Below are 21,035 nucleotides of genomic sequence, written 5' to 3' on the forward strand. Positions count from 1 at the left end.
CATTCTCACATATAGCTTATGGTGCTCAAAGACCTTTTGTATCGTGTGCATATCAGAGCATTGGTTTTTATGGGAGCAAGCCCCCAAACCCCCATTAGCTCGCTGCGCTCGAGGTCGGGAGGCACAGTACAAGTTGCTTAAAAGCTTTCTAGTTCTCTTCGAGTAATACCTACGTACATCGCCAGATCCGTTAAGTGGATTGATTACATAGCATTGCAATGGCCTACTTAAGCACTTCATGTACGCCAAAGTTCTAGAACTGATTGGAACCTCAAAACTTTCATCGTCTACGTGCATTACACATGCATATATAAAACAGTTCGTGAAAAGCAAGTGTCGTAAAGGGAGTTGCAAGTTGTCGGAGTTACTTCTTCTACAATCTCGCTTCCATTTGGCCTGCACTCCATCTACATCTTCTCCTTGGGTTGTCACAGAGGACCAGGCTCCTAGGATATCCATCCCTCGACTTCTTACTCTCGTCTTGTTCATCTTATCTCCCTCCCCGCCTGTGCCTCTTCAATCTCCATCCAGACCAGACCGTACACACAGAGAGAGAGCAAAAGAGGACTGGGGAATCCACTAATCCATCTGCATTAAGGTTAATCATCATCATACCTGGGGGCATCGTTCACATGCATGGATTCTTAGAAGGTTTGTGAATTGCTTTTTCCCTCTCCAGCCCGCCTTCCACCACCTCTGCATCTCCATCGCCCGTTCATGTGGGCTTCGCGCGATAACGTGCAAAGACTGGGAGCCGTTTCTTCTTCCTCTGCTCGTCGTCCTCCTCGTCCGTCTTCTGCCTCCACGACACGCCCTCCCATCTCAAACGCACATTGATCAATCGCGCCCTCGATCCTCGTGTAGATCTTTACAGATTCTCCTAAACCTAATCCAGAGCTCTAAAAAAAGGTGCACGGTTCGACGACTCAGCCTTCTCTTCGCACGCTTCGGATATCTCCACCCCAGAGCCCAGTTCTTCTTTAAACTTTACCTGCAACAATTAAAAAGGAGATACCAACTCAAGACCTCGTATAACTTCAATTCTCCTCTGGATTCTCTTCACCTCCCTTCTTCTCATACTCATTGTGTTTCTTCAAGTTGTTCCGACACAATTATTAAGGGTTCATTCACGCCCTGGCTACATGGCCATTGTCTAACCTCATTTCAAACAATTGGTCCACTCATCATACGGCAAAGCCACTTATATCCGACCACCTCCAAATTGAATGCTTTGAGAATTTCGATTTCTGGACAATCCCTCGTATCGATAATATTTCTTCGAATCCACTCCAAAATCCGCACGAAATTGCCTTCGACCCCTTTGGCGATTGTTTCTTCCCCTCATAATTGCATGGTCTTCTCTTGACATTATCTGCGCGACATCCTTTTCTCTATAGACAGCAACAATCCGATACCGACAATCCCATCCGATCGATCCAGCGACAATGACTCAACAGCCGGCACAAAATGTGATGCGAAGGTACGTTGGAGCTTTCCGTGTCTTAATTAAAATTTGCGATTTTATCTGCAGTTAAGTTCGCATTTGGCGACTCGTTTTCCTACTCAGCCTCGTTATCTCTTGGGATTACCACCAGAACAACGAATCTCTCTTAGTCGTTTTTAGCGTCGTCTCGATAGCGTTTGTTGTGACGAAGTCGCAGGCCGTTAAAAGACTTGATATTGACATTCGTGCAGGAAATTGGTAATAATTGGAGATGGTGCTTGCGGGAAAACGTCATTACTTAGTGTATTTACACTTGGTTATTTTCCAACAGTAAGTCGTCCCCAGAGGCTGACGGTTTTCCAATGATAACTAACAATATTTCTAGCACTATGTACGTTTTTTGGCAGCAACTTCGCGCATTTGCCTCTGTCAATTGTGCTGACATCTCATCTAATTTTAGGTACCAACAGTTTTCGAAAATTATGTGACGGATTGCAGAGTCGATGGAAAATCTGTGCAATTGGCATTATGGGATACAGCAGGGCAAGAAGACTACGAGAGATTGCGCCCTCTGGCATATTCAAAAGCCCACGTTATTCTAATAGGATTTTCAATCGACACTCCGGATTCATTAGATAACGTCAAACACAAAGTAGGATTGCAATTTCTAGAGATAATTGATACGAAGTACTAATGTCTTGGCTAGTGGGTCGAAGAAGCAAACGAGCGGTGTCCAGGGGTTCCGATAATACTTGTTGGGCTGAAGAAGGACTTACGAGAGGATCCTGTCGCCAAAGAGGAAATGCGAAAGAAGTCTCTTGAATTTGTGGGAACGAAAGAAGCAGATGATATTGCAAAGGCCATCGGTGCAAGGAAATACTTGGAGTGTTCATCGTTGACCGGCGACGGAGTGGATGATGTCTTCGAAGCAGCCACCAGAGCCGCACTTTTGACGTTCGAAAAAGGGGAAAGTAATGGATGTTGCGTTATACTATAAGGGAAGATGAACGGAGTTTGGTGGGGGGAGGGTATGTGGAACTAAGACGAAAGAATCGAAAGAGGGTATATCTGGCTGGAACGCGTCGAAACCGGCAACATCTCCACAACCATTACTAATGTACGAACGAGTACGAAGTTACCTACTCCGTAGCAACATCACGGACACTTGTATCTACGATACCTGGAAATTTCAACGGAACTGAAAACCTAACGGACGATTGTATATTTGTCATGAAGGACAAACCAAGCTGATAACGAAATGTTCGGAGTGATGAGGCTGGATAGGGCTATTTAGTAATGACTGATCGGAAAAATATGGTCTGACTTGCAGTTGCGCCTTTTGTCGAAAATAGCTTGAGGATTTCCAGTCTGATTTCCATTAGCTTTGTACCTGTTTCAGTTCACTATTTACCCTTTACTAATTGGGATTTCATTTTACATATCCCTGGAAGCCATCCGGAGAGGCTTGGAAAGGGGTCGGAGGGAGGTTGACTTGAAATTCGGATTGGAAGGAAAAGCAGAAGAGATAATGAATCCTATAGTGATGTGGACGGGGATGCGTTGGTGCACTTGCTTGTATTGCAGATTAGCGTTGGGTTTTAATGGTTATAGTTAAGGGGGTTATGGTTATGGACGGATTTTACATGGATACTGATTAAATGGAGACTCGATGCATATTTGAGAAATGGAGAGATGGAGATGGAGAAAGACATCGACATTGTACATAAAATTACATATCAAGTACCGTCTGATGCGGACTCGTGGGGTATGACCCGATTACTATTTGAATTGACCTTCTTTCCGTAACTTTGTACAGAATTTATAGACGGCGTCTTGCTCCGTCTTTCGCGGCGTTTATTTTGCCTAATCCTGCATCGTCTAATCTAGTCCCACAGCTCCAGTCCCTTGGGACGGAGGGTCTGGGGAATGTTCGGGGTCTATATTCCGAATCATATTTCATCCCATGTCATCAAAGTTGACCGTCATAAATATACAAGTAACACATGTTTACTTCATGGTATTCATCTTTCAATATTCTCTTGTACCGTGGTACATCACCCTATTAAATGGTTAGTCAGGTGCTTCACTCCTAATTCCGAAACACATTGGTAGAAAAAAGAGAAATCAGACAGCAGTTGGTACTTTTTTTGTCCACATAGAAGATTACAGAACAGGTCTGTGAATAAGGTATATCATCATATTACTCTCCACCAGAACAAAAACAAACAGAAAGTGGGTGTTCGCATTCTTACCATTGCATTCATCGTATAGTAGTTTTATCAGTAGTCCATCCATGATTCCATGGTTCTCTTGCTGGTGTATCGGTTTGTGCTCTCGCGTACTCAATTGGGATTCCGTCTTTTCCGAAAATTCCTTTCTTCTCGAGAGCGACGCGATATAATCTACCGGCTTCTTTCTGACCGGAACCGTCGAGAAGACGAAGGTCTTCCATTGCGCTGTGCATTGATTGGTGAAGTCTGAGGGGATGGATGTCAGTTTCTTGGAGAGAAGAGGGGGGAAAGATGTGTATGTTGAAGACAGGCCTTAAAAGGCTTGAAAGGTAAATAGACAATCAGAAGGAAGGCAACGGAAATCTCCACATGGGTTTTGCGCTCTCGGAGTATAATGTGTTTAACATCCGGAATATTTCATCATATTGAATAAAGTTTTAAATTTTCGAATTTGAAAAAGAAAACAGGAATTGAGATGGAGAAGATTCTCATAAGGAACCAAAGGTGAGGCAGAAGCGGGAAAACAAACCTGTATAATTCGCTCTCCTCCTCAATCCTCTGCTTTCGCCTTAATATCATCCATGCACGATGGATAGTCCAATGCCTCAGCGCACGCGTTCGTGAGAAGCGCAGTGGGCGAGGTGTCTTGGGATGTTGAAGATGGTAGCGAATGAGGGTTACTCGTGGATCGGTTTTGCTATTAGGGTTCTTTTTGTGCATAGTTGGGGTGCTGGTGAAGGTTCTGAGGGGTGCTGTTGAGGTTGTGGAGGGGAAGGTAGATCTGAAAGATTGTAGGAGAGGAGTCAGGAGACGGAAGAGAGGTGATGGGGTTGGAAGATGAGGTGACATTTTGAAGGTTGTAATTATGAGAGAGCTTGCGGGGATGAATTGTGGTAAAAAAGCTTGTTGTTGCAAATTGAATAGAGAGAAAGAGGTTGTGAAGATGAAATAAATTTCGTCCTAGTAAAGTTATACCCCTGTAAGTGCGGTTCACGTGATAGTAGGGTTGACGTCAAGGCAGTAGTGCGCAGTCCATTTCGACCATCCGGTTTGAGCTGGCCGGTGTCAACTACCTACCTAGTAAGCACCTAACTAATAGTTATATTTTTTTAATAAAGGGGCACAGGAAAGTTTTACTGTCTTACAATCACTATTTTTGCGGAGTTTGATTCTTTTTGATACCCCCAAAGGCAAAATCAATACAAGAGTATATTTACATCAGAATGCCTTTCACAGTCCCAGCGCAGAGGCAAGGCGTCACACATTTATTTGTATGTACCCGAACGTTTCATTCTGATACATATAAGAATCACTACTTTAGTTCTAAGGGCCATTGCTAGCTTGTGTCAAAACATTAGACTTCCTCGTAATAATGCTTTTACTGATTGATAGTATGTAGACGCCTAAACTGACTGCTTTCGAACACGCACCCAAAGCTTCGAACATAGCACCACCAAACATCATCATCTTTATTGGTGGTCTATCAGACGGCTTACTCACCGTGCCATACCCGTCATCGATCGCAGATGCATTACCAGGAGATTGGTGTCTTGCTCAAGTTCTACTAAGTTCTTCATACATCGGGTGGGGTGTCTCCTCCCTCAAAAAAGATGCCCAGGAATTATCTAAATGTGTTGCCTATTTCCGAACAATCAAATCAGGCAAGATTATTTTGATGGGTCACTCCACTGGTTGTCAAGATGTCGTGGAATACCTAACAGGACCCGGACATGAAGCAAATGCTCCAATTGATGGAGGAATCATCCAAGCTCCCGTAAGCGATCGTGAGGCCTTGGGACAAGAACTCGATGCAGCTGTCTTGAAGAATGGCATCGCTATGGCACAGAAGATGGTTGAAGCTGGAGATGGCGAAGAAATCTTACCCTCTAGTGCCACGGAAGGGTTCTTTGGGTCACCTGTGTGTGCAAGGAGATGGCTCTCGCTAGCAAGTCCAAATCATGATGGAGATGATGATTATTTCAGCTCTGATCTCACAGACGATCAACTAAAGAAGACTTTTGGAGGCTTGCCCGCTAGAAGTCCGTTGTTAATCTTATCTTCTGGCAACGATGAATATGTTCCGGCGTATGTCGACAAAGAGGCACTAGTAAAACGATGGATTGATTTTGTGAAGAAAGGAGATGGAGAGGTCGATGAGGAGAATTCAGCCGTTATCCCTGGTGCTTCACATAACTTGACTAAGAGTCCTGAGGCTGTACCAGAGTTGGTAAACAGAGTTTTGGGGTACGTGAAGGGTTTGTCATCGCAAACCCATTTATGATGCAAGTCAGGAATGAAAGACAGGCACCTGTTAGGATCTCAAGTCACATGCTCGTATAATTTCGATCATTCATTAGAAAAGCTTCTTGGGACAATGGCCAAAAGAGGGCAATGGTTGTTGATATATGATCCCTAACCAGAAGGTCCAATAGAGAAATTAGACACATTCTACTTCTATCATACAGTCAAATCTTCCGGGGTTGGTCAAAACCAGTGTCCGAGTACATTCCACGTATGTCTCGTTGAATCTGTGTACTAAACAATGCCCCTCTTGATACTATCCAATCCTTTGATAAACATACAATCTTAATGGTCGAGTGGTTAGCTAGCTGACCTTAATTGATGTTAAATGTCACGTGGTATCATGCGCTCAGATCACTCAATGGAGTAATAAGTCCTCATCTCTTCGATTTCACATCACTGATTCAGACCTGGTGAACCTCATTCATAGACCTAACACTGCCATAGCAGGTGAAAGGATTTGCAGAAATACAGTCCCCCGAGATTTTACGTCACAAGCCTCATCTATTTGACAAAAGCAGGAGGTACATAACTCTGGGAAAGGCACACTGGGTACATGGAATAAATCATGAAGCTCCCGATCAAGTCAAGACATCTTCTTGCCTCGAACTTTCTGCCCCATCAACCACTTCTAACTTTTTTATATCCCCGCTCTCAAGATTTAATCATAAATTCACGACACTTTCACTCCACTCATTCGGCGTCTTCCATTTTACCCATGAAGCCGGACGCTGCTTTATTGGCATTGAATGATGTTCAAGAACAAAAAGAACCCTCTCAATCTCCCCAACAAAAAGTACTCGTTCTATGGGACCTGGACAACAAGCCGCCGTTTGACTCAATTAACCCGTACGAGGCAGCGCAAAATCTCCGTGCATTGTCTCCCGTTTTGGCAATGTCATCAATATCGCCGCCTTCGCCAATCGAAGGGGAATGTCCTTTGTCCCTCCTTCGGTTATAGAATCGCGTAAAGAAGTAAAAGAGTATTACGCGCTGGAGGATAAATTGCACAGAAAGTGCAAGATCAAACCCGCTGAGCCTTATGTATGTGGTATTTGTGGCAATAAAAAGAAAACCCAAGTGGAATTGGTGAAACATTTCAAGATCCATGAAAAGGAAAGAAGAAAGAAATTAAATGGAGCAGCCCAGCTGAAGGGTAGGAAAAGAGCTCGGTTTGTGGCGAGAGAATTATCTAAGGAGAAGAACGCTAAGTATCATGAGGCGGCTGTGGGAATTACCAGGCCTGATGATCGGTATAAACTCGATACTGAGCTTCGGCGCGCAGGAGTCGTGGTAAATCTCGTTAATTCAAGTTCGCAGGCTGCGGATAAAGCAATTATAGCATATGCAAATGCGATGCGGCACAGGAAGGAAACTTTGTACGATTGGTTGGTACTGATATCGGATGATACAGATTTTGGGGATTTGGTGAAACGCCTTTCTCGAAAGGGAGTCAGAACGATTGTGGTGGGAAGTAAGCCGAGCAGAAATCTGGTGAGGGCAACGTGTGCGTGGGTGCCGTGGAATTTGGTTGAGACAGGGTGTATAGACAAGAATGCCATTAAGGAATCATTTACAGATAAGGTACTGACTGAGAAGAAAGAGGAAAAAATAAAGCAGATAAAGGAGATTTATGGTGTAGGTGATGAGGATGGAATTTTGTAATCATATTCGAGACAGTCCTCTGATGAGAACGATCAGGATATGTTAGACCAAAACATCTCAAATCAACACGCATCAAACCTTTCTAGGACGTCCATCCCAAACTCAGACTCGAGTCTAGATCCAGAGCGCCCTTTATCACCAGATACGCCGCTAGATGCCTCTTTCGTCGAAGAAATTCTTCACGATATTACCTCCGCCAGTTCTTTAGATTCTTCGACCAGATCGAATTCTATATCCGGGCCTAAAAAAAAAAGGCGAAAGGGACTCTAATAGCATCCAGAACTAGCACAGATTCATTTGATGTTTTCCAGACAGTTCGAAGAGTCATTGCCTTTTAACGCCCACTCTAGTAATGTTCCCATTCAAGATTTTGCTACATACGCTCGTGGGAATCTATAGTCGAAGCGTTAATAGTTGGATGCATTCCCATACTCTTGGACTGACATGTAAACTTTGGGGGCGAATATAATGTAATAAAGTTGCATGCTTTCGAGACATGAATCGGTTACTTTAGTACATTCACTGGAGGCTTCACACCATAACAACGGATATGGTGAGACGACACCTACTAGTCAGACTTGCCCACCCCATATTTACTGAGAAGTAAAGTTAGACATTGACAATAGTCAAATTTCTCAGAAAATTCATCTGGACCAAACTCATGGCAGGTGAAACTCATGTTTTCCAGCTTCGCCAATAGCATTCCAGTTTCACCCACTATCCGCCATTATATCAATTCTGCGCGCTTCTTGAAAATTGCTGGTGAGCCAACTGAACAGTGGAAGTACTTGTGATCATTTCATCCACAAGCGATATTTGCTGTCTTTCAGGCTTCTACGAGACAACTTTATTTCGCTATTCGTATCTTTATGTCTGTCTACCTCTCATCACTACCACGATAATTTAAGCTTTACCCATTCACAAATTAAAATGCTAGCAAGTATATGCAAAGATGTTTCAATTCCCTACATGAGTCCCTTGAAGGACTCTAGTACCAATGCTCGCATCATGCGGAGTGAATTATGAGCCCCGCTCAAAATATTCTTCGTTTCCACGTTATTTCTAGCAGACCTTGTGCCATTTCCCCATGCTCCGATGTTTTTCTATCTCTTTATATGATCGCTTACAGGCCACGACGTCTATGTTATCGCTCTGGTTAGGACTTCGGTAATTTGAATCGGCAAGAGTGCTTGTTTCAATAAGATTGGAAGGGAGGAGATTTGATAAGATCGTAGAAGTCTGAAAGTTCGAATTCGGCAAAAACGGCGAGAGTTCTTAGGCGAGAGTGATGTTGACAGCGCTAGTCATTAAAAAGTAGGGGAAACTCGAAATATTGACAACGTAGCCCTCCAACGGTGTATACTCCTTTCTCGTTCTACGCCACAAGCATAATACAAAACTACCCTCCTCGTAATCTATAGGATGTCGTCTTATCAAATCCAGCTCTTTGGTCATTTAGCTTTCGTTTTCTCGTTTTTTCTCTTTTGCCTCGTTCTTTTATTTCATGAAGCAGCTTACGTAACATCTCTTTCTCATACTTGGTCTACGAGTAAAACTTAGCTTTTTTAATGCATGATTTAAAGAGTTGTTTCTCAGAACACCTGTCCATGCTCAGCTGCATTTTGTTTTCTTTTCCAAGTATACCTACTTACAGATACTCAAGGTGGCTCACGAATTGTGCATAGATCAGAGAAAGACATTGGGTATTCTATTAAACGTTCTACCTTTCGAATTGTCACCCACTCTAGTAATGTAAAACTGACTCAGTAGACTGGGGATCATCTGGTGCATATTATGCTAAAACTCAACCGATTGAATTTTCTTCACGTCCTCTTCAAGTCATCAGTTTCACAGATTCTTGATATGATTCTATAAACTGTCGATAAACTTCGCATAATATCATCTTTGCAGCTCAGAAAGCTGCAATTGATATATCTCAAATGGTCGGAGCTGGTGAAACAGGCAAAAATGGAATAACATGCCGATCAGAGTGCAAGAGCGCACCCGATGAAGAAACAATTGCTTGCAGTTTTGAGGAAGAATCGTAGTGATTCCTTAGTGAGGAAAGATGACAATCATGGATTTTGACACATTTAGTCAAGGGATAACAACAAAAATTAAGCGACAATGCTCGGGCAAGAATTGACAGTATATCAATTGAGAATCGATGAGCGAATTCTTCACCTTTTCGGGCAATATGGCAGATATCTGGTCTCTTTCATGCCGTGAACAAAGTGGGTAAAGACAAATTGCTTTGATGTACCTGCACATGTTAAAAAGTAGACTCTTCGAGGTACATTCGCAAATTAGTTTTATGCTGCTGCAAAAGACAAGATTAAAAAAAATGGCAGTCTTCCAGATCATCTCAACTATTCTAACGTAAACTATCCACCTGTTCCGCGAGCCCGAAAGCCGCATGCTCAGCCCTTCTTCCATAATCTCCATCACTATAATCGCCATTCTCTCCATGGAGACGTTTTAATTTACCCAGTCTAAGTTTGTGATTCTTCATAACATCCGCATCCGCACTACTTAGAGAATGACCTCTTGCAATTTCGTCCAGGAATGGATTTCTCGTCGTAACAAGTATCTGAGAAAAGATATCTCCAGTACGAATGCCAGTTTGTATAAGCACAAAAACGCCTGCTAGAAATGAAACAATACCAAGACAAAAGGCGATAGAATAAGGAATCAACAGCAGATTCGGGTTGTAATAATACACTAGCGTTTCTTCCGAAGATAAACAGCTCGTACTTGTGCTTTCGGGGCTAAATGCAAGTGTCGAGATGGTTAAATTGGTGAGAAGCTCTGGAATTCCAGTAAGAAGGTCTCTGTTAACGAACCAGAGAGATGAGATCGCTCCGCTGTTGGCATTGATAGTATTTCCAACAAGTATCGTGTTTCCTATGTTTGTATCAGGTGTTGAATACTGTGTCGTGGGTGACTGTGCCCATGTACCATTAAGATGCTTGTCGTAAACTTCGCGAACTAGAGTTGCAGAGTTGGAGTGCCATGGGTAATCTCCTGGGGAAACATACTCTGTCATATTTAAGTTTTGGAGCGGCTCGTGATATGTGAGAATTGGTGAAAACTTTGGCGATCCATTTGTGTAGTTGACAGAAAGTTCATATGTTGCATTATAGGCTGTGCAAAGAATGGATACATAGTTTAAATCGCTTTGCACTTCAGCCTTCGTGTTGTTTCTGTACGTGACTGACAATTCAATGAGCGAATCCTCACTCTCACTGAAAGTTGTCAAGTCTGTGGCGTTATAGTAAAGGTAGCTAGCCACTTGCTCGTTTAGATATGACGGGTTGGAGGTGTTTACACACTGTAGGGCAGGGCCATAGAAGGAATGTTGAAATGAACAATTATTTCCACAAGGCGATTCAAGATTCAAGATGATTCCTTGCGCAAAGATCTGGCTTGCTAATTTTTGAATGCCAGTGTTGGGCCCCTGAATACCGGAGCCATGGGGGATCATCTGATAGAAGCTTATATTAGGTGAAGATGCGGCGAAAGTCGGCACGGTACAGATGTTCTCGTTGAAAGTAACCATTGGTCCTACGACTAAACTACCGGTAGATAGTATAGCAGATATCGGGATAGTCCAGGCAAAAGCAGCTAAAGCAGTTGCTAGCGGTGCATTAACAAATGCACTAGGGACGAAGCTGAAGGGGTTGCTTGAAAGAGTGAATAATTTGTCTAGTAAAGATATTTTGATATCTCTTCTGCGGAAACTGAACCAAAGTACTTCTTGCAGGGCTAATAAGATTGTAAGTGTGAAGGAAGTCTTCACCAAAAAAGCTGCGGCGGAACCAAGATTGTGTGCCCAGGATTGAGAGAACACAGTTTGCGGTTGTTGATCAAGACTTTGGTATGCAAAGTGATGTCCAAGACCAACTGAAGAGCCTAGAAGCAACCACATAACCATCAGAGCAATTGGTCTCCACCAATGATGACTCTTATGGTTCTCCAACTCGAAGGCTCCATGTGAGTCATGGGAGGGCCTCTGCTGAATTATTGCAGATGATTTTTCGGGTTGCAGTGGTTTAGCGGTATCCAGAAAGTATTGTGCTTCGCTATCATTATCATGATTTGGATGAGGGGTGATATTTTGATATTCCTCAGTACGTTGGAATGAAGAAGGAGCCGGATGGCTGTGAAATGGAGTTTGTACATCCATGATCACTGTAGACGAAAAATTTTTTCTGAGAAAGGACTGGAGATCTAGTAGTCAAGTAAGGTACCGCATGCTAATAAAAATCGATTAGAGCCTCATTTCGAGAGAAGGGCTACATAATCAAAGAACCAGTCACAATGCCACCACAGTGCGGCTGAGCCGTGTCCAGATTCTCAGCCTATAAACTTAATTTTTGCTCTTGGCTCCCCAAAGAGTGGAAAAGACATGTTAGGTCATGTTATACAGTTGTGATTGGAATAACTTACGATCTTATGCACCTAATTATTTTCAGATGAGCTGTCACATAGGCATGAAATTTAATGTGGTGGTGAGTCTTGTCCACCTTAGCTTTAATCCACATTGTATTATGGTAGCATCATATGCATCTGATTGATGACAACTCGTGTACAAGGTTGAAATTTATTGACTTGATCTATAAACATATTTATATGTACAATTTTTGATCCATTATTGTTCTATAATCAAAGATATACATGAGGACGAATAGTAACCTAGGATCCTTAGTGGTTTAGTACCTAATGATCTCATGAAAAGCCATTTCTTGGCACTTTGATTTAACCAATTATCGGAACCTATCATTCCGTTCCAGCTGAACACTAATTCAGAATTTGTATTTCTGTCATTTTCGTGTCCTTTTCGCCTGTTCCAGGCATGTAATTCCCTACTATGTCGGCCCTATCGCGTCACAATCATATTTTCCCAAGAATCAACTCTCGCTTCCCTAGGTTGAGGAATGCCCGCAAGATGATTGCGATTAAAAGTTTCAAGAGATGAATCTACTCAGGATCTCGACTATTCTGGACTAGGAGACAAGGATTGGTTTCTTGAATCTTTTGAAGATTCTAATGACATTTAAAAATCGAAAGCTATTGATTGGCGAGCTGCGATTCGTGCTATTAGGAATCTTGGCTTTACTGTGATGTTGGCATCAATAACATTATCGGCATGTACTATTTTGCTGTTGTCGTACTGTAAAACTCTATGTTTCTACTTCGTCCAAGAAGTGCCCTTATTTTATACTTATCGGGTTTGCGACTGGCTTCCATGTTGACAGCCAGAATCAGATCCTGCCTAGATGTATTTTTTGAACTCCGAATTTCCTCTTTCGGTTTCGAGCGGGGAGGATCACGCCTTTTACCTCTATCGTCTCTTTGAGGAGTTTCACGTCCCTCAATCTTGATATCTCCACGAGAAAAATCATATTTCTCGCTCTCACCATTATTACCAGTAGTATCACGTTTCTTACGTTCTTTCCCACGTTCACTGCCCCTAGGAGGATCAGGCATCTCTTGCTCCTTCTTACGATCGTCACTCTCGCCAGTAAAATGCTATCTACTAATCGGATAAGCCATAGTCTTTATAATGCTTTCTTGCGAGGCGTGTTGGCTCCTAGTTTATTTCTAGTTCTGCTGGCCTTCTCTCTGTGCTCAAATCGATGCGATGTGTACATTGCCAATGATATAAGCGACAAAGAATTACAAGCAAGACGATTAGAAATCACCTCTCAAAAAATGTCTTATCTTACCAGGAGTGAACTATAATCCGAATGGCGGTAAGAATATCAACAGCGAACAGCTGTAACAAAAACGGTATTGATAGTATCAAGAAACTCCCAACACTGAATATACTTAGCTGCAGGGTGTTCGGCAAAGTAAACTCAAGAAAAAGTTGCTCACCACTTCATGTAGTTATAAGAAATACGTAAAACCGATGATAATAATGCACATGGCCATAGAAACCATACCTGTATAGTAGCCCAGCCTGTCAATAAGCGAATTCTTGCAGGACACGTGATCAAACACCACCCCCTCACACATAGTGAGTTAGGTCGACGATCTTTAGGATTCTTCTTAACACTTTAGGAAACTCTACATTGCAGTTTCCCCAGTTAAATCTCTCCAAGCCCATAAGCCAGATATTCGCGTTAGTGAAAGCAAAGATACGAGATGTGAATATATGCAAGGAGACAATACTATCGTGAATATAAGTCAACAATGAATCTCAAAGTTGGTCCTCTGTCTCTTTCATAATTTTCTCCACATGCTCTCTAGACCAAAAGTACGCAAAAAAAATCAGCAATCAACCATCAACCATTAAAATTCATCAACAACAACAACAACAAAAACAACAAAACAGTTATAGATTCATGAATATGAGATCGATGCACACAATAATCTTCATCCCATATGGATTTTGAAGGCCCGATTCACACGGGTAGCAAGCCTCTTGGCTCATCATTATATTCTGATGTGTTGGTTTGGAAACTTTGGCAAAAATAACAGCGAAAGTAAGTATGATGAGAGGAACCCCATGGTCTCCGTCTCGCCTGACAGTAGATATATAGAATTGAAAAGACAACAGACAGAAATCCAGACTTCATCGCCTCTGGGCTACTTAATTCAATATCAAACGAAGTATAAAACGAGACTTGGTCCGATATTGCAAGAGCTCTACATATAAAACCATTAGTACTTCCAATGTATATAACACTAGACTCGTTCAAAATCAGTATTAGTCTTCTACGTCAAGACCACAAATCTGACTATGTGAGATAGAATACTCTGGATACATTTGACTTCAAAGAGAGAAAGATGACTTGAGCACTAGCCTCCCAATTTATAATCTGGCCTGACCCACATCGTGTCAATTAGCAGTTGGCCATCATCAAGTGAACTGATTGTGATTACGTTCTATTCCAAATCAAACCAAATCAAATGAGGATTCCGCATTTCCGCCTCGAAACCAAACACTATATTATGGAATATTATTTCGAAATTTCAAAAATAGCAAAAGTAGGAGGCACAATTATCACTCAAGTATACATAAAAGATACTCCTTAGACAAGGCAAATCATCAAAATAAGGGTATAGTATATATCAACGCCCGAAGCAAATAAAATACAGATCTTTAAGTCCGATCCATATCAAACTTCCCAAACTCCATTCCCATGCGCCCTCGTCTAATCCCATTGCTCAGCGCTTTTGTGTCGGAATCAAGTTCCCATTTAAGCGTTGCGGTGCGTTTCATTAGAATAAGCTTGCTCGTGGCTAGGCTCCGAGATCAAAGGTAAATCAGCCTCAGAATGTCCAAAAGCATCTGGTTGTCGGACCGACTTGGATCTTTTTTGGTTATATGATGCCATTGCCTCTTTGCTTTCTGCATCCAGTTGTGCCAAACGCGCAGCTTTAAGTTGATTGGCAGCTTGACGATCTTTGTATCCAATTACTATAAGTCCAATAACGAAAGCACTAATTCCGACTGCGAAAAATATTGTGACTGCCAAACCGGACGTGGTAAGACTATTGTCAATCTCCATGCAGACATCTTCTCCAGATGCTGCAGTTGTACACAGTACTCCTGCTGCACAAGTTGACGACGCGGCAGAGGTAGTGGCACATCCAAGGGTGACACCAGTGGATGCACCTGTCCCATAAGAGCACACACTCGTGGAATAATAAGAAGTTGTGGAACAGGCTAGGGTGCTTGAAGAAGTTCCGGTTCCACTACTTGTCGCGCTGGTAGTTGTACCGGATGTCGAGGAAGAAGTTGTACTTGCGGTGGTAGAAGTGGTAGTGGCGCTTGCGCTTGTAGCAGTCGTGGATGAAGCCGCAGAGCTCGAAGAGGCTGAAGTTGAAGCGGTTGCAGATGTGGAGGTTGTGGTTGTGGCAGCGGTTGTGCTGGCAGAACTCGAACCCGAACTCGAACTCGAGGATGAAGCTGTTGTTGTAGTGGATTCAGTCGTACTTTCAGCAGTTGAACTTGTCTCAGTGGCTCTCTTCCTTAAATCCTCCTTCATAACCTCTTCAACCGGTCCTTGACGATCATTACATTCGTATGAAAACCACACTGCCGAAACAGCAGAATCGATCGCGTCGCATCCACCAGCTATGAAGCATTGTTCAATTTGATCCAAGTGTCTTAAATCAACATCTTCTGCAAGACATTTGACAATTGATAAATCATCTCCACAGGAGTTCCTGATTACAAGATCACGGAAATTCCCTTGTATACATCCATCTGACATCAGAGATTGATAGGCGGAGACGATGGCTGTTGAAGATGCCAATAAGGAAAGTAGAATTGGACGCATGTTTGAATCTTATCGAAAGGTGATAGAAGAACTTCACGAGGTAACTGTGAGGGAAAATGTTGGAGTTTTCTCGAGTGATATTGAGTAATAATAAAGATGGAAGAATCAAGGAATGAATAAGAATGTTCTCAGAATAAGCTACACGAGTGAATATAGTAGAGATGGTGGGGGATATAAGCACTAGATAAGTGTAAAAAAAAAATGCTTGTCAAGGGGTTTCAAAGCTGGGCAGTGAAGAATTTCCCTATAATTATTGTGAACTTATTTTAAGCTCCCAGGCGACGAGGCGTAGCTCTGAAGCTTCAGCTCGTTTATGGCTGGCCTGATAATATGAGGCGTAGCATCAATTCCCTTGTCAATTAGACTTACGTTGAACAATCAAACGTCAATATGGGGGGAATTAAAGGGTTAGCCTTGTAAGTAAGCATTCGGAGCTACCCATGAGGGACCATGAATGTTTAAGGTTCTTCAACATCTCTCCGAGATAACGTCAAAAGCAGTATCTGGATGGCTTGCGCAAAGTGTTACAGCAGCAACAATTAACCCATCATCAAGAGCCTGGCATGGGGTATTGAAAGGATTTTGCTGCTGACAATAATGCGCTGTCCCTTTTTTCCCCTTGTACATACATACAATGGTACAACTGTACCGGATAACTGCGCAATGGATACATAACGGTGCACTTGTGATAAAAGCAAACAAATCGAGCTAACACTTATTATTACTCGTTGTACGGGTAATATTTCGGGATGTAAAGATTCTTCGTTTTTTTACAGGAAAAACGGATGAAGATTGGGGAGGACGCGTAGAGGATAGCGTAATTGATGTGAAAAGTTAGTTAAAGTTAGTTTATATAGTGGATATAAATTCGCTCCACTAGTCGCAGTCCCCAAGTCACTGCGCATTTGGTGACGAGTCAACGAGTAGAAGTAAATCAGATTTATCATACGGATCCAGTCGGGCCTGTCGGACATTTAGAAATTGGGAGCAACTAAGGACTTCCAATGCGTTTTAGGTGATGGGTAAAGTAATAATGGTTGTAAGCTGGCCCTCACTCCTGAATTCTCAGAGTCAAGTCCCTGGTACCGTCGGGTCGAAGCGTTAATTAGGTCCACAATCGAAATGTACCGGACTGACTATTGAAGCCAAATTATAGGACCATTGCCGTGGCAGTACATCCATATAACCGTTATGGTTCCTAAGATTGCAATGAGAAATGAATTATTATGCACAGTAACAATTGGGATGCAACCTTGCGGGACCGAAAAGCTTATGGAGAAAGTTAATAGAGTTAATTCAGAGCAAAAGGCAAAAAGTATAAATGAAAATGGAATGGGTCCATTATAAGAATGGATTCTCCCCCTGGGTGAAAAAATGGACGAAGAAATGGAAACCAAAAGGGTGGATGGATGAATCAAGAGATGGATGAATGGTCGAAGAACGCGACAAGATGAAGGGGAAGTTCGCGAAAGTTCGCAAACTAATCTTTGGTTGAATGCATCAAGTCACGTGTAAATAAAATCACATGATCGCTTGGCTATGACGTATCCATCTGAATTCAGCAGGTGAGATGAAGCGCCGCAGCCTTGTTTAGGGAATGTGTTACAAGAAGAAGGCTTGGTTGGAAAGTCATCGAGCATAAAGACCCTCTCCTTCCGCTGTTCGTGTTCTATTCATGATCTTTATCAAACACGTTCAATCTCACACAAGAAGAAACCTTCACGTAATATTACCACTATCAAAAATCAACCCCTTTTCATCCAAACCATATTCCAAGATGCCTCTCGTCGATCCAGTTACCAACAGTGCTGCCGGTGGCGATGACAAGAACCAGGTGTGGATGAGCAAATTGGCTGGAAAGAAGATTGGTGAAACCAGCGATGAGACTGTATGTTGGCCGTTCAATAGTCTAACGTTAACCATGCGTGTCTTCTGCCCTACTAACATTTCGTTCCCCAATAGACATTCGCAAAGCAAGATCTTCCTGAAGAGCACAGAATCATCGAGCCTGGTTCGATGGTCACCAAGGATTTCAAGGAGAACAGGTCAGCACTCGCAACCAGTGTTTTACTCCCCAGAATGCTCATCACTAACTCAACATGCAGACTCAATATCCATTTGAATGAAGATGGAACTGTTTCCCATGTCAACCACCAGTAGGAAGATGGAGGGAAGACCCAAGGTTAATGATTTGGGGAGGAGCTTCTCGAGCGTTTCGAGTTTTAAAGATGATTTGACGACCTTTAATGTGCTTTTATGAGAATACGTAAATATGTTATACAATGCTACGTTTGACTACGACACCTGCTTGACTTGCGTGCTTGATGTCCGAATAACCTCATGCTGTGATCGTCTGATCATCGTAGGTATCATGTAATTCGTAGACCCCTCTTCAGCCTCCAATTTACCCCTCCTCTTTAGTCCGTGCGTTTTAGGTCTCAACTGATTGCCGTATCGCGGGGCACATTCTCCACATGCACGTCTTAAACAATTCTCCCCCTCGTCACAAACATCACAATACTACCAGAATCATATCCAAGATGTTTAAGAAAGAGTAAGATATATTGATCCTATCTACGCAAATCCAGCGATCTACAGATGCTGATTATAGTGTCTGCACAGTATATCCCCCGGCTCCAAAAGCAAGGTCAAGTCCTCTGTCCAACGCGCTATCAGAACTCAACTGGTCACCACATATCCGTTATTAGCCCCTCATATTGATGAGATAATACCGAAGAAAGAGCAGCTGGATGCTATGAAAATGTGCGCCCCTGTTACTCTCCTTGCTCTTTACCTTCCCTGCGGCCTATCTCTTCATCGCACGACGCTTCAACAAGAAATCTAAAACTAACATTGGGGATATAGTCCAGATAGAGTAACTCTCTACTTGATTGGCACCACACCTCTATTCTTTCAACACATGACCGATGCTCTCCTACCCCATCTCAAACTCGTTCATCGATTCCCTACCTGCTTCCCAAGTCTACGTATCGATCGCGGCGCCATTCGATTCGTTCTTTCGGGAGCTACCCTAATGGCTCCAGGTCTCACATCTACAGGTGGCAGATTGCCCAATGGAAATAAGGAAGAAGAGGGTGTATATGGAGAGACTGGAGAGGGAGAAGGATGGTACGGAGGAAGAGAATTGGAAACTGGTGAACCGGTAGTTATCTGTGCAGAAGGCAAAGAGGAGGCTTGTGCGGTGGGACTTTTGAGTATGGGAACGAAGGATGTCAAGGAGAAGGGAAAGGGACCCGTGGTAGAAGATGCACATTACTTGGGAGATGGATTATGGAGATTAAGTACCGATTGAATTGTTGGAGTAAATTGATCGCTATATAAAACGACTTTTTTGATCTAGTTGCGGATTCTACGAAATATCATACCAAGGTTGAATTGGGTGGCGATTTGACTAATAGAATATACCTTTGCATTTCTATATGAGTATCTCCCTCTATATAGTTACTATCGGGTCTGGAGATGTTTGATACCGCAGCCAAGATGCATTATGACAAATATTCATCTCGATATCTTCTCTACCCATTGATGTTCGAGTATTGGCCTTTCTTACCTGAATCATGTTGTTTCCATCCATTCATCTTATTTTATACCCTCGCAGCAGCTACAATTTGTCAAATGAATGCTCTATTTTCGCAATGACATCATCAATGTTCCAAGCGGGTCATCGAGCTATCCAGCAGTTCGAAATGAATGCGTCAGCTACTGAGTCGTTGAATTATCACTGAGAACTTTTCTCAGATAGGAGATTTGAATAATATCTCTCGTTTAACTTATAAGGGTGTTCTCATAGCTGTGTATTTTATCTTCCATAGCTTTCACAAGGCAGGATTCAAGGAGCAGATGTAGTAGATGCGTAGATAGAAAAAAAAAAGATGACAAGATGTAAGTTGTACGATGTAAGATATAAGATAAAAACACATGCAACAAGAATCACACGGTTCTTGCTCTTTGAATCTCGTGAGGATAGGACGTCACCAAACAAGGAGAGTAAAAATCATCACCGAGCCTCGGGCTATCTTCTCTCGGATTTCAAATCTTTGGTTGAGATTATTCATGTGGGATATTTCAAGAGTGATGTCTGTGGCTTTCTTCGAGTTTCCTAGCAGTGTATTGATTCGCATCACAGATGAGAAGAATGCAGGGGGGTGCATGGGGGCGACTTGTTGTGGGTTGATGTACTGTGTTTTGGGTTTCTCTGATTAGGGGTTTATTTATTCAATTCAGGTGAAGTGGAAATTGTTCGATGATAATGCTAGTATGATTGACAATACCCGGTTTTGCTATCTATATTTCCCATTTCTTTAATTATCGCCTCGAATCTTGTACAGAAGTGACTTTGCATTCATTGGGTGATTCCTACATCGACTGGATCATGGCTAAGACGAAGCACTTGCATCTGGTTTTTCCTAGTCTGTGAAAAAATTTATGAGCTGTAGACAGTTCCCCTAAACTAGATTTTGATCAGCTTGCTTTCTTACAGGAATTAGTTAGAGGTCTTGGGGATAGCCAAGATTTATGTAGTGCGATATCACAACCACTTTTTGCGGACGATGTTCACTCAACTACCCCCACTCGCAGAATTACTTGAGTGCAAGATTGTTTGCGCTTTTAATGGGATATATCAAAGGCTGAAATCTACTTAGAAGCTGTAGAATATCTTCATTTTACCTATTCGCAGATAGGATTTGTGTTTTGTTGTCGGTTGTGGTTGTGGTTGTGGTTGCGGTTGTGGGTTGGAAATGGTATCTTATACGTACGAAGATTTGTCAGTGCAAATTGGTGAAGATACTTTCGCCTACTGCCGTCGCAATTGTTATTGTCGTTTGAAACTATTGCTGTCCCTTGATTCACATTTGTATTGCCATATTAGCGAGGCTTGTATTGTATTAAGAATGTGACATAATGATCTGAGATTTGGGGGGACAAGCTCAAATATACGTGCTATTGAGATTACTTATTCCACACTAACTTTTTCGCGCATCTTCTTTCAGTAATTCTCTCTGATGTTAGCCATTGACTTCCAAGTAGAGAGTACTTTAAGCAAGCATATCAATGCAGACACGTTATCACCCAGCGAAG

General features: G+C 42.5%; 8 protein-coding genes across 9 annotated transcripts; 4 read left to right on the plus strand and 4 right to left on the minus strand.

The window, feature by feature from the left end:
- The first annotated feature begins 265 nt into the window (after nt 1–265).
- Bcrho2 lies at nt 266–2,636 on the plus strand. Its single transcript, XM_024695937.1, has 5 exons — nt 266–1,480; nt 1,696–1,774; nt 1,830–1,835; nt 1,905–2,096; nt 2,151–2,636. The coding sequence occupies exons 1-5, from the start codon at nt 1,446–1,448 to the stop codon at nt 2,439–2,441; spliced, it is 603 nt and encodes a 200-aa protein (XP_024551739.1). The 5' UTR covers nt 266–1,445; the 3' UTR covers nt 2,442–2,636.
- A 735-nt stretch (nt 2,637–3,371) lies between these two features.
- On the minus strand, nt 3,372–4,588 carry BCIN_11g03210 (hypothetical protein). Of its 2 annotated transcripts, XM_024695938.1 has the most exons (3): nt 4,205–4,588; nt 3,697–3,921; nt 3,372–3,503 (listed from the first exon to the last, which is right to left on the minus strand). In XM_024695938.1, exons 1-2 carry the CDS (start codon nt 4,522–4,524, stop codon nt 3,705–3,707), a joined length of 537 nt encoding a protein of 178 aa, XP_024551741.1. In that variant the 5' UTR covers nt 4,525–4,588; the 3' UTR covers nt 3,372–3,503; nt 3,697–3,704. The 2 variants fall into 2 exon arrangements, with proteins under 2 accessions (XP_024551741.1, XP_024551740.1); XM_024695939.1 differs by having other exon boundaries at nt 3,697–4,588.
- A 264-nt stretch (nt 4,589–4,852) lies between these two features.
- BCIN_11g03220 (hypothetical protein) lies at nt 4,853–6,135 on the plus strand. The gene is made up of 2 exons (XM_024695940.1): nt 4,853–4,946; nt 5,075–6,135. The coding sequence occupies exons 1-2, from the start codon at nt 4,899–4,901 to the stop codon at nt 5,954–5,956; spliced, it is 930 nt and encodes a 309-aa protein (XP_024551742.1). The 5' UTR covers nt 4,853–4,898; the 3' UTR covers nt 5,957–6,135.
- Nucleotides 6,136–9,876: 3,741 nt separating this feature from the next.
- Nucleotides 9,877–11,954, minus strand: BCIN_11g03230 (hypothetical protein). Its single transcript, XM_024695941.1, has one exon. The coding sequence runs from the start codon at nt 11,825–11,827 to the stop codon at nt 10,016–10,018; it is 1,812 nt and encodes a 603-aa protein (XP_024551743.1). The 5' UTR covers nt 11,828–11,954; the 3' UTR covers nt 9,877–10,015.
- Nucleotides 11,955–12,670: 716 nt separating this feature from the next.
- Nucleotides 12,671–13,186, minus strand: BCIN_11g03240 (hypothetical protein). The gene is made up of 2 exons (XM_024695942.1): nt 12,816–13,186; nt 12,671–12,759 (listed from the first exon to the last, which is right to left on the minus strand). The coding sequence occupies exons 1-2, from the start codon at nt 13,129–13,131 to the stop codon at nt 12,698–12,700; spliced, it is 378 nt and encodes a 125-aa protein (XP_024551744.1). The 5' UTR covers nt 13,132–13,186; the 3' UTR covers nt 12,671–12,697.
- A 1,416-nt stretch (nt 13,187–14,602) lies between these two features.
- Nucleotides 14,603–16,154, minus strand: BCIN_11g03250 (hypothetical protein). Its single transcript, XM_001556789.2, has one exon. The coding sequence runs from the start codon at nt 15,933–15,935 to the stop codon at nt 14,850–14,852; it is 1,086 nt and encodes a 361-aa protein (XP_001556839.1). The 5' UTR covers nt 15,936–16,154; the 3' UTR covers nt 14,603–14,849.
- A 1,458-nt stretch (nt 16,155–17,612) lies between these two features.
- Nucleotides 17,613–18,238, plus strand: Bcpio9. The gene is made up of 3 exons (XM_001556790.2): nt 17,613–17,823; nt 17,898–17,980; nt 18,041–18,238. Exons 1-3 carry the CDS (start codon nt 17,713–17,715, stop codon nt 18,093–18,095), a joined length of 249 nt encoding a protein of 82 aa, XP_001556840.1. The 5' UTR covers nt 17,613–17,712; the 3' UTR covers nt 18,096–18,238.
- Nucleotides 18,239–18,437: 199 nt separating this feature from the next.
- On the plus strand, nt 18,438–19,478 carry BCIN_11g03270 (hypothetical protein). Its single transcript, XM_001556791.2, has 3 exons — nt 18,438–18,489; nt 18,558–18,698; nt 18,801–19,478. Exons 1-3 carry the CDS (start codon nt 18,476–18,478, stop codon nt 19,246–19,248), a joined length of 603 nt encoding a protein of 200 aa, XP_001556841.1. The 5' UTR covers nt 18,438–18,475; the 3' UTR covers nt 19,249–19,478.
- Nucleotides 19,479–21,035: the final 1,557 nt, after the last annotated feature.

The sequence above is a fragment of the Botrytis cinerea genome, chromosome 11, assembly GCF_000143535.2.
Source record: "Botrytis cinerea B05.10 chromosome 11, complete sequence".
In the NCBI taxonomy this organism is placed as follows: Eukaryota; Fungi; Ascomycota; class Leotiomycetes; order Helotiales; family Sclerotiniaceae; genus Botrytis; species Botrytis cinerea.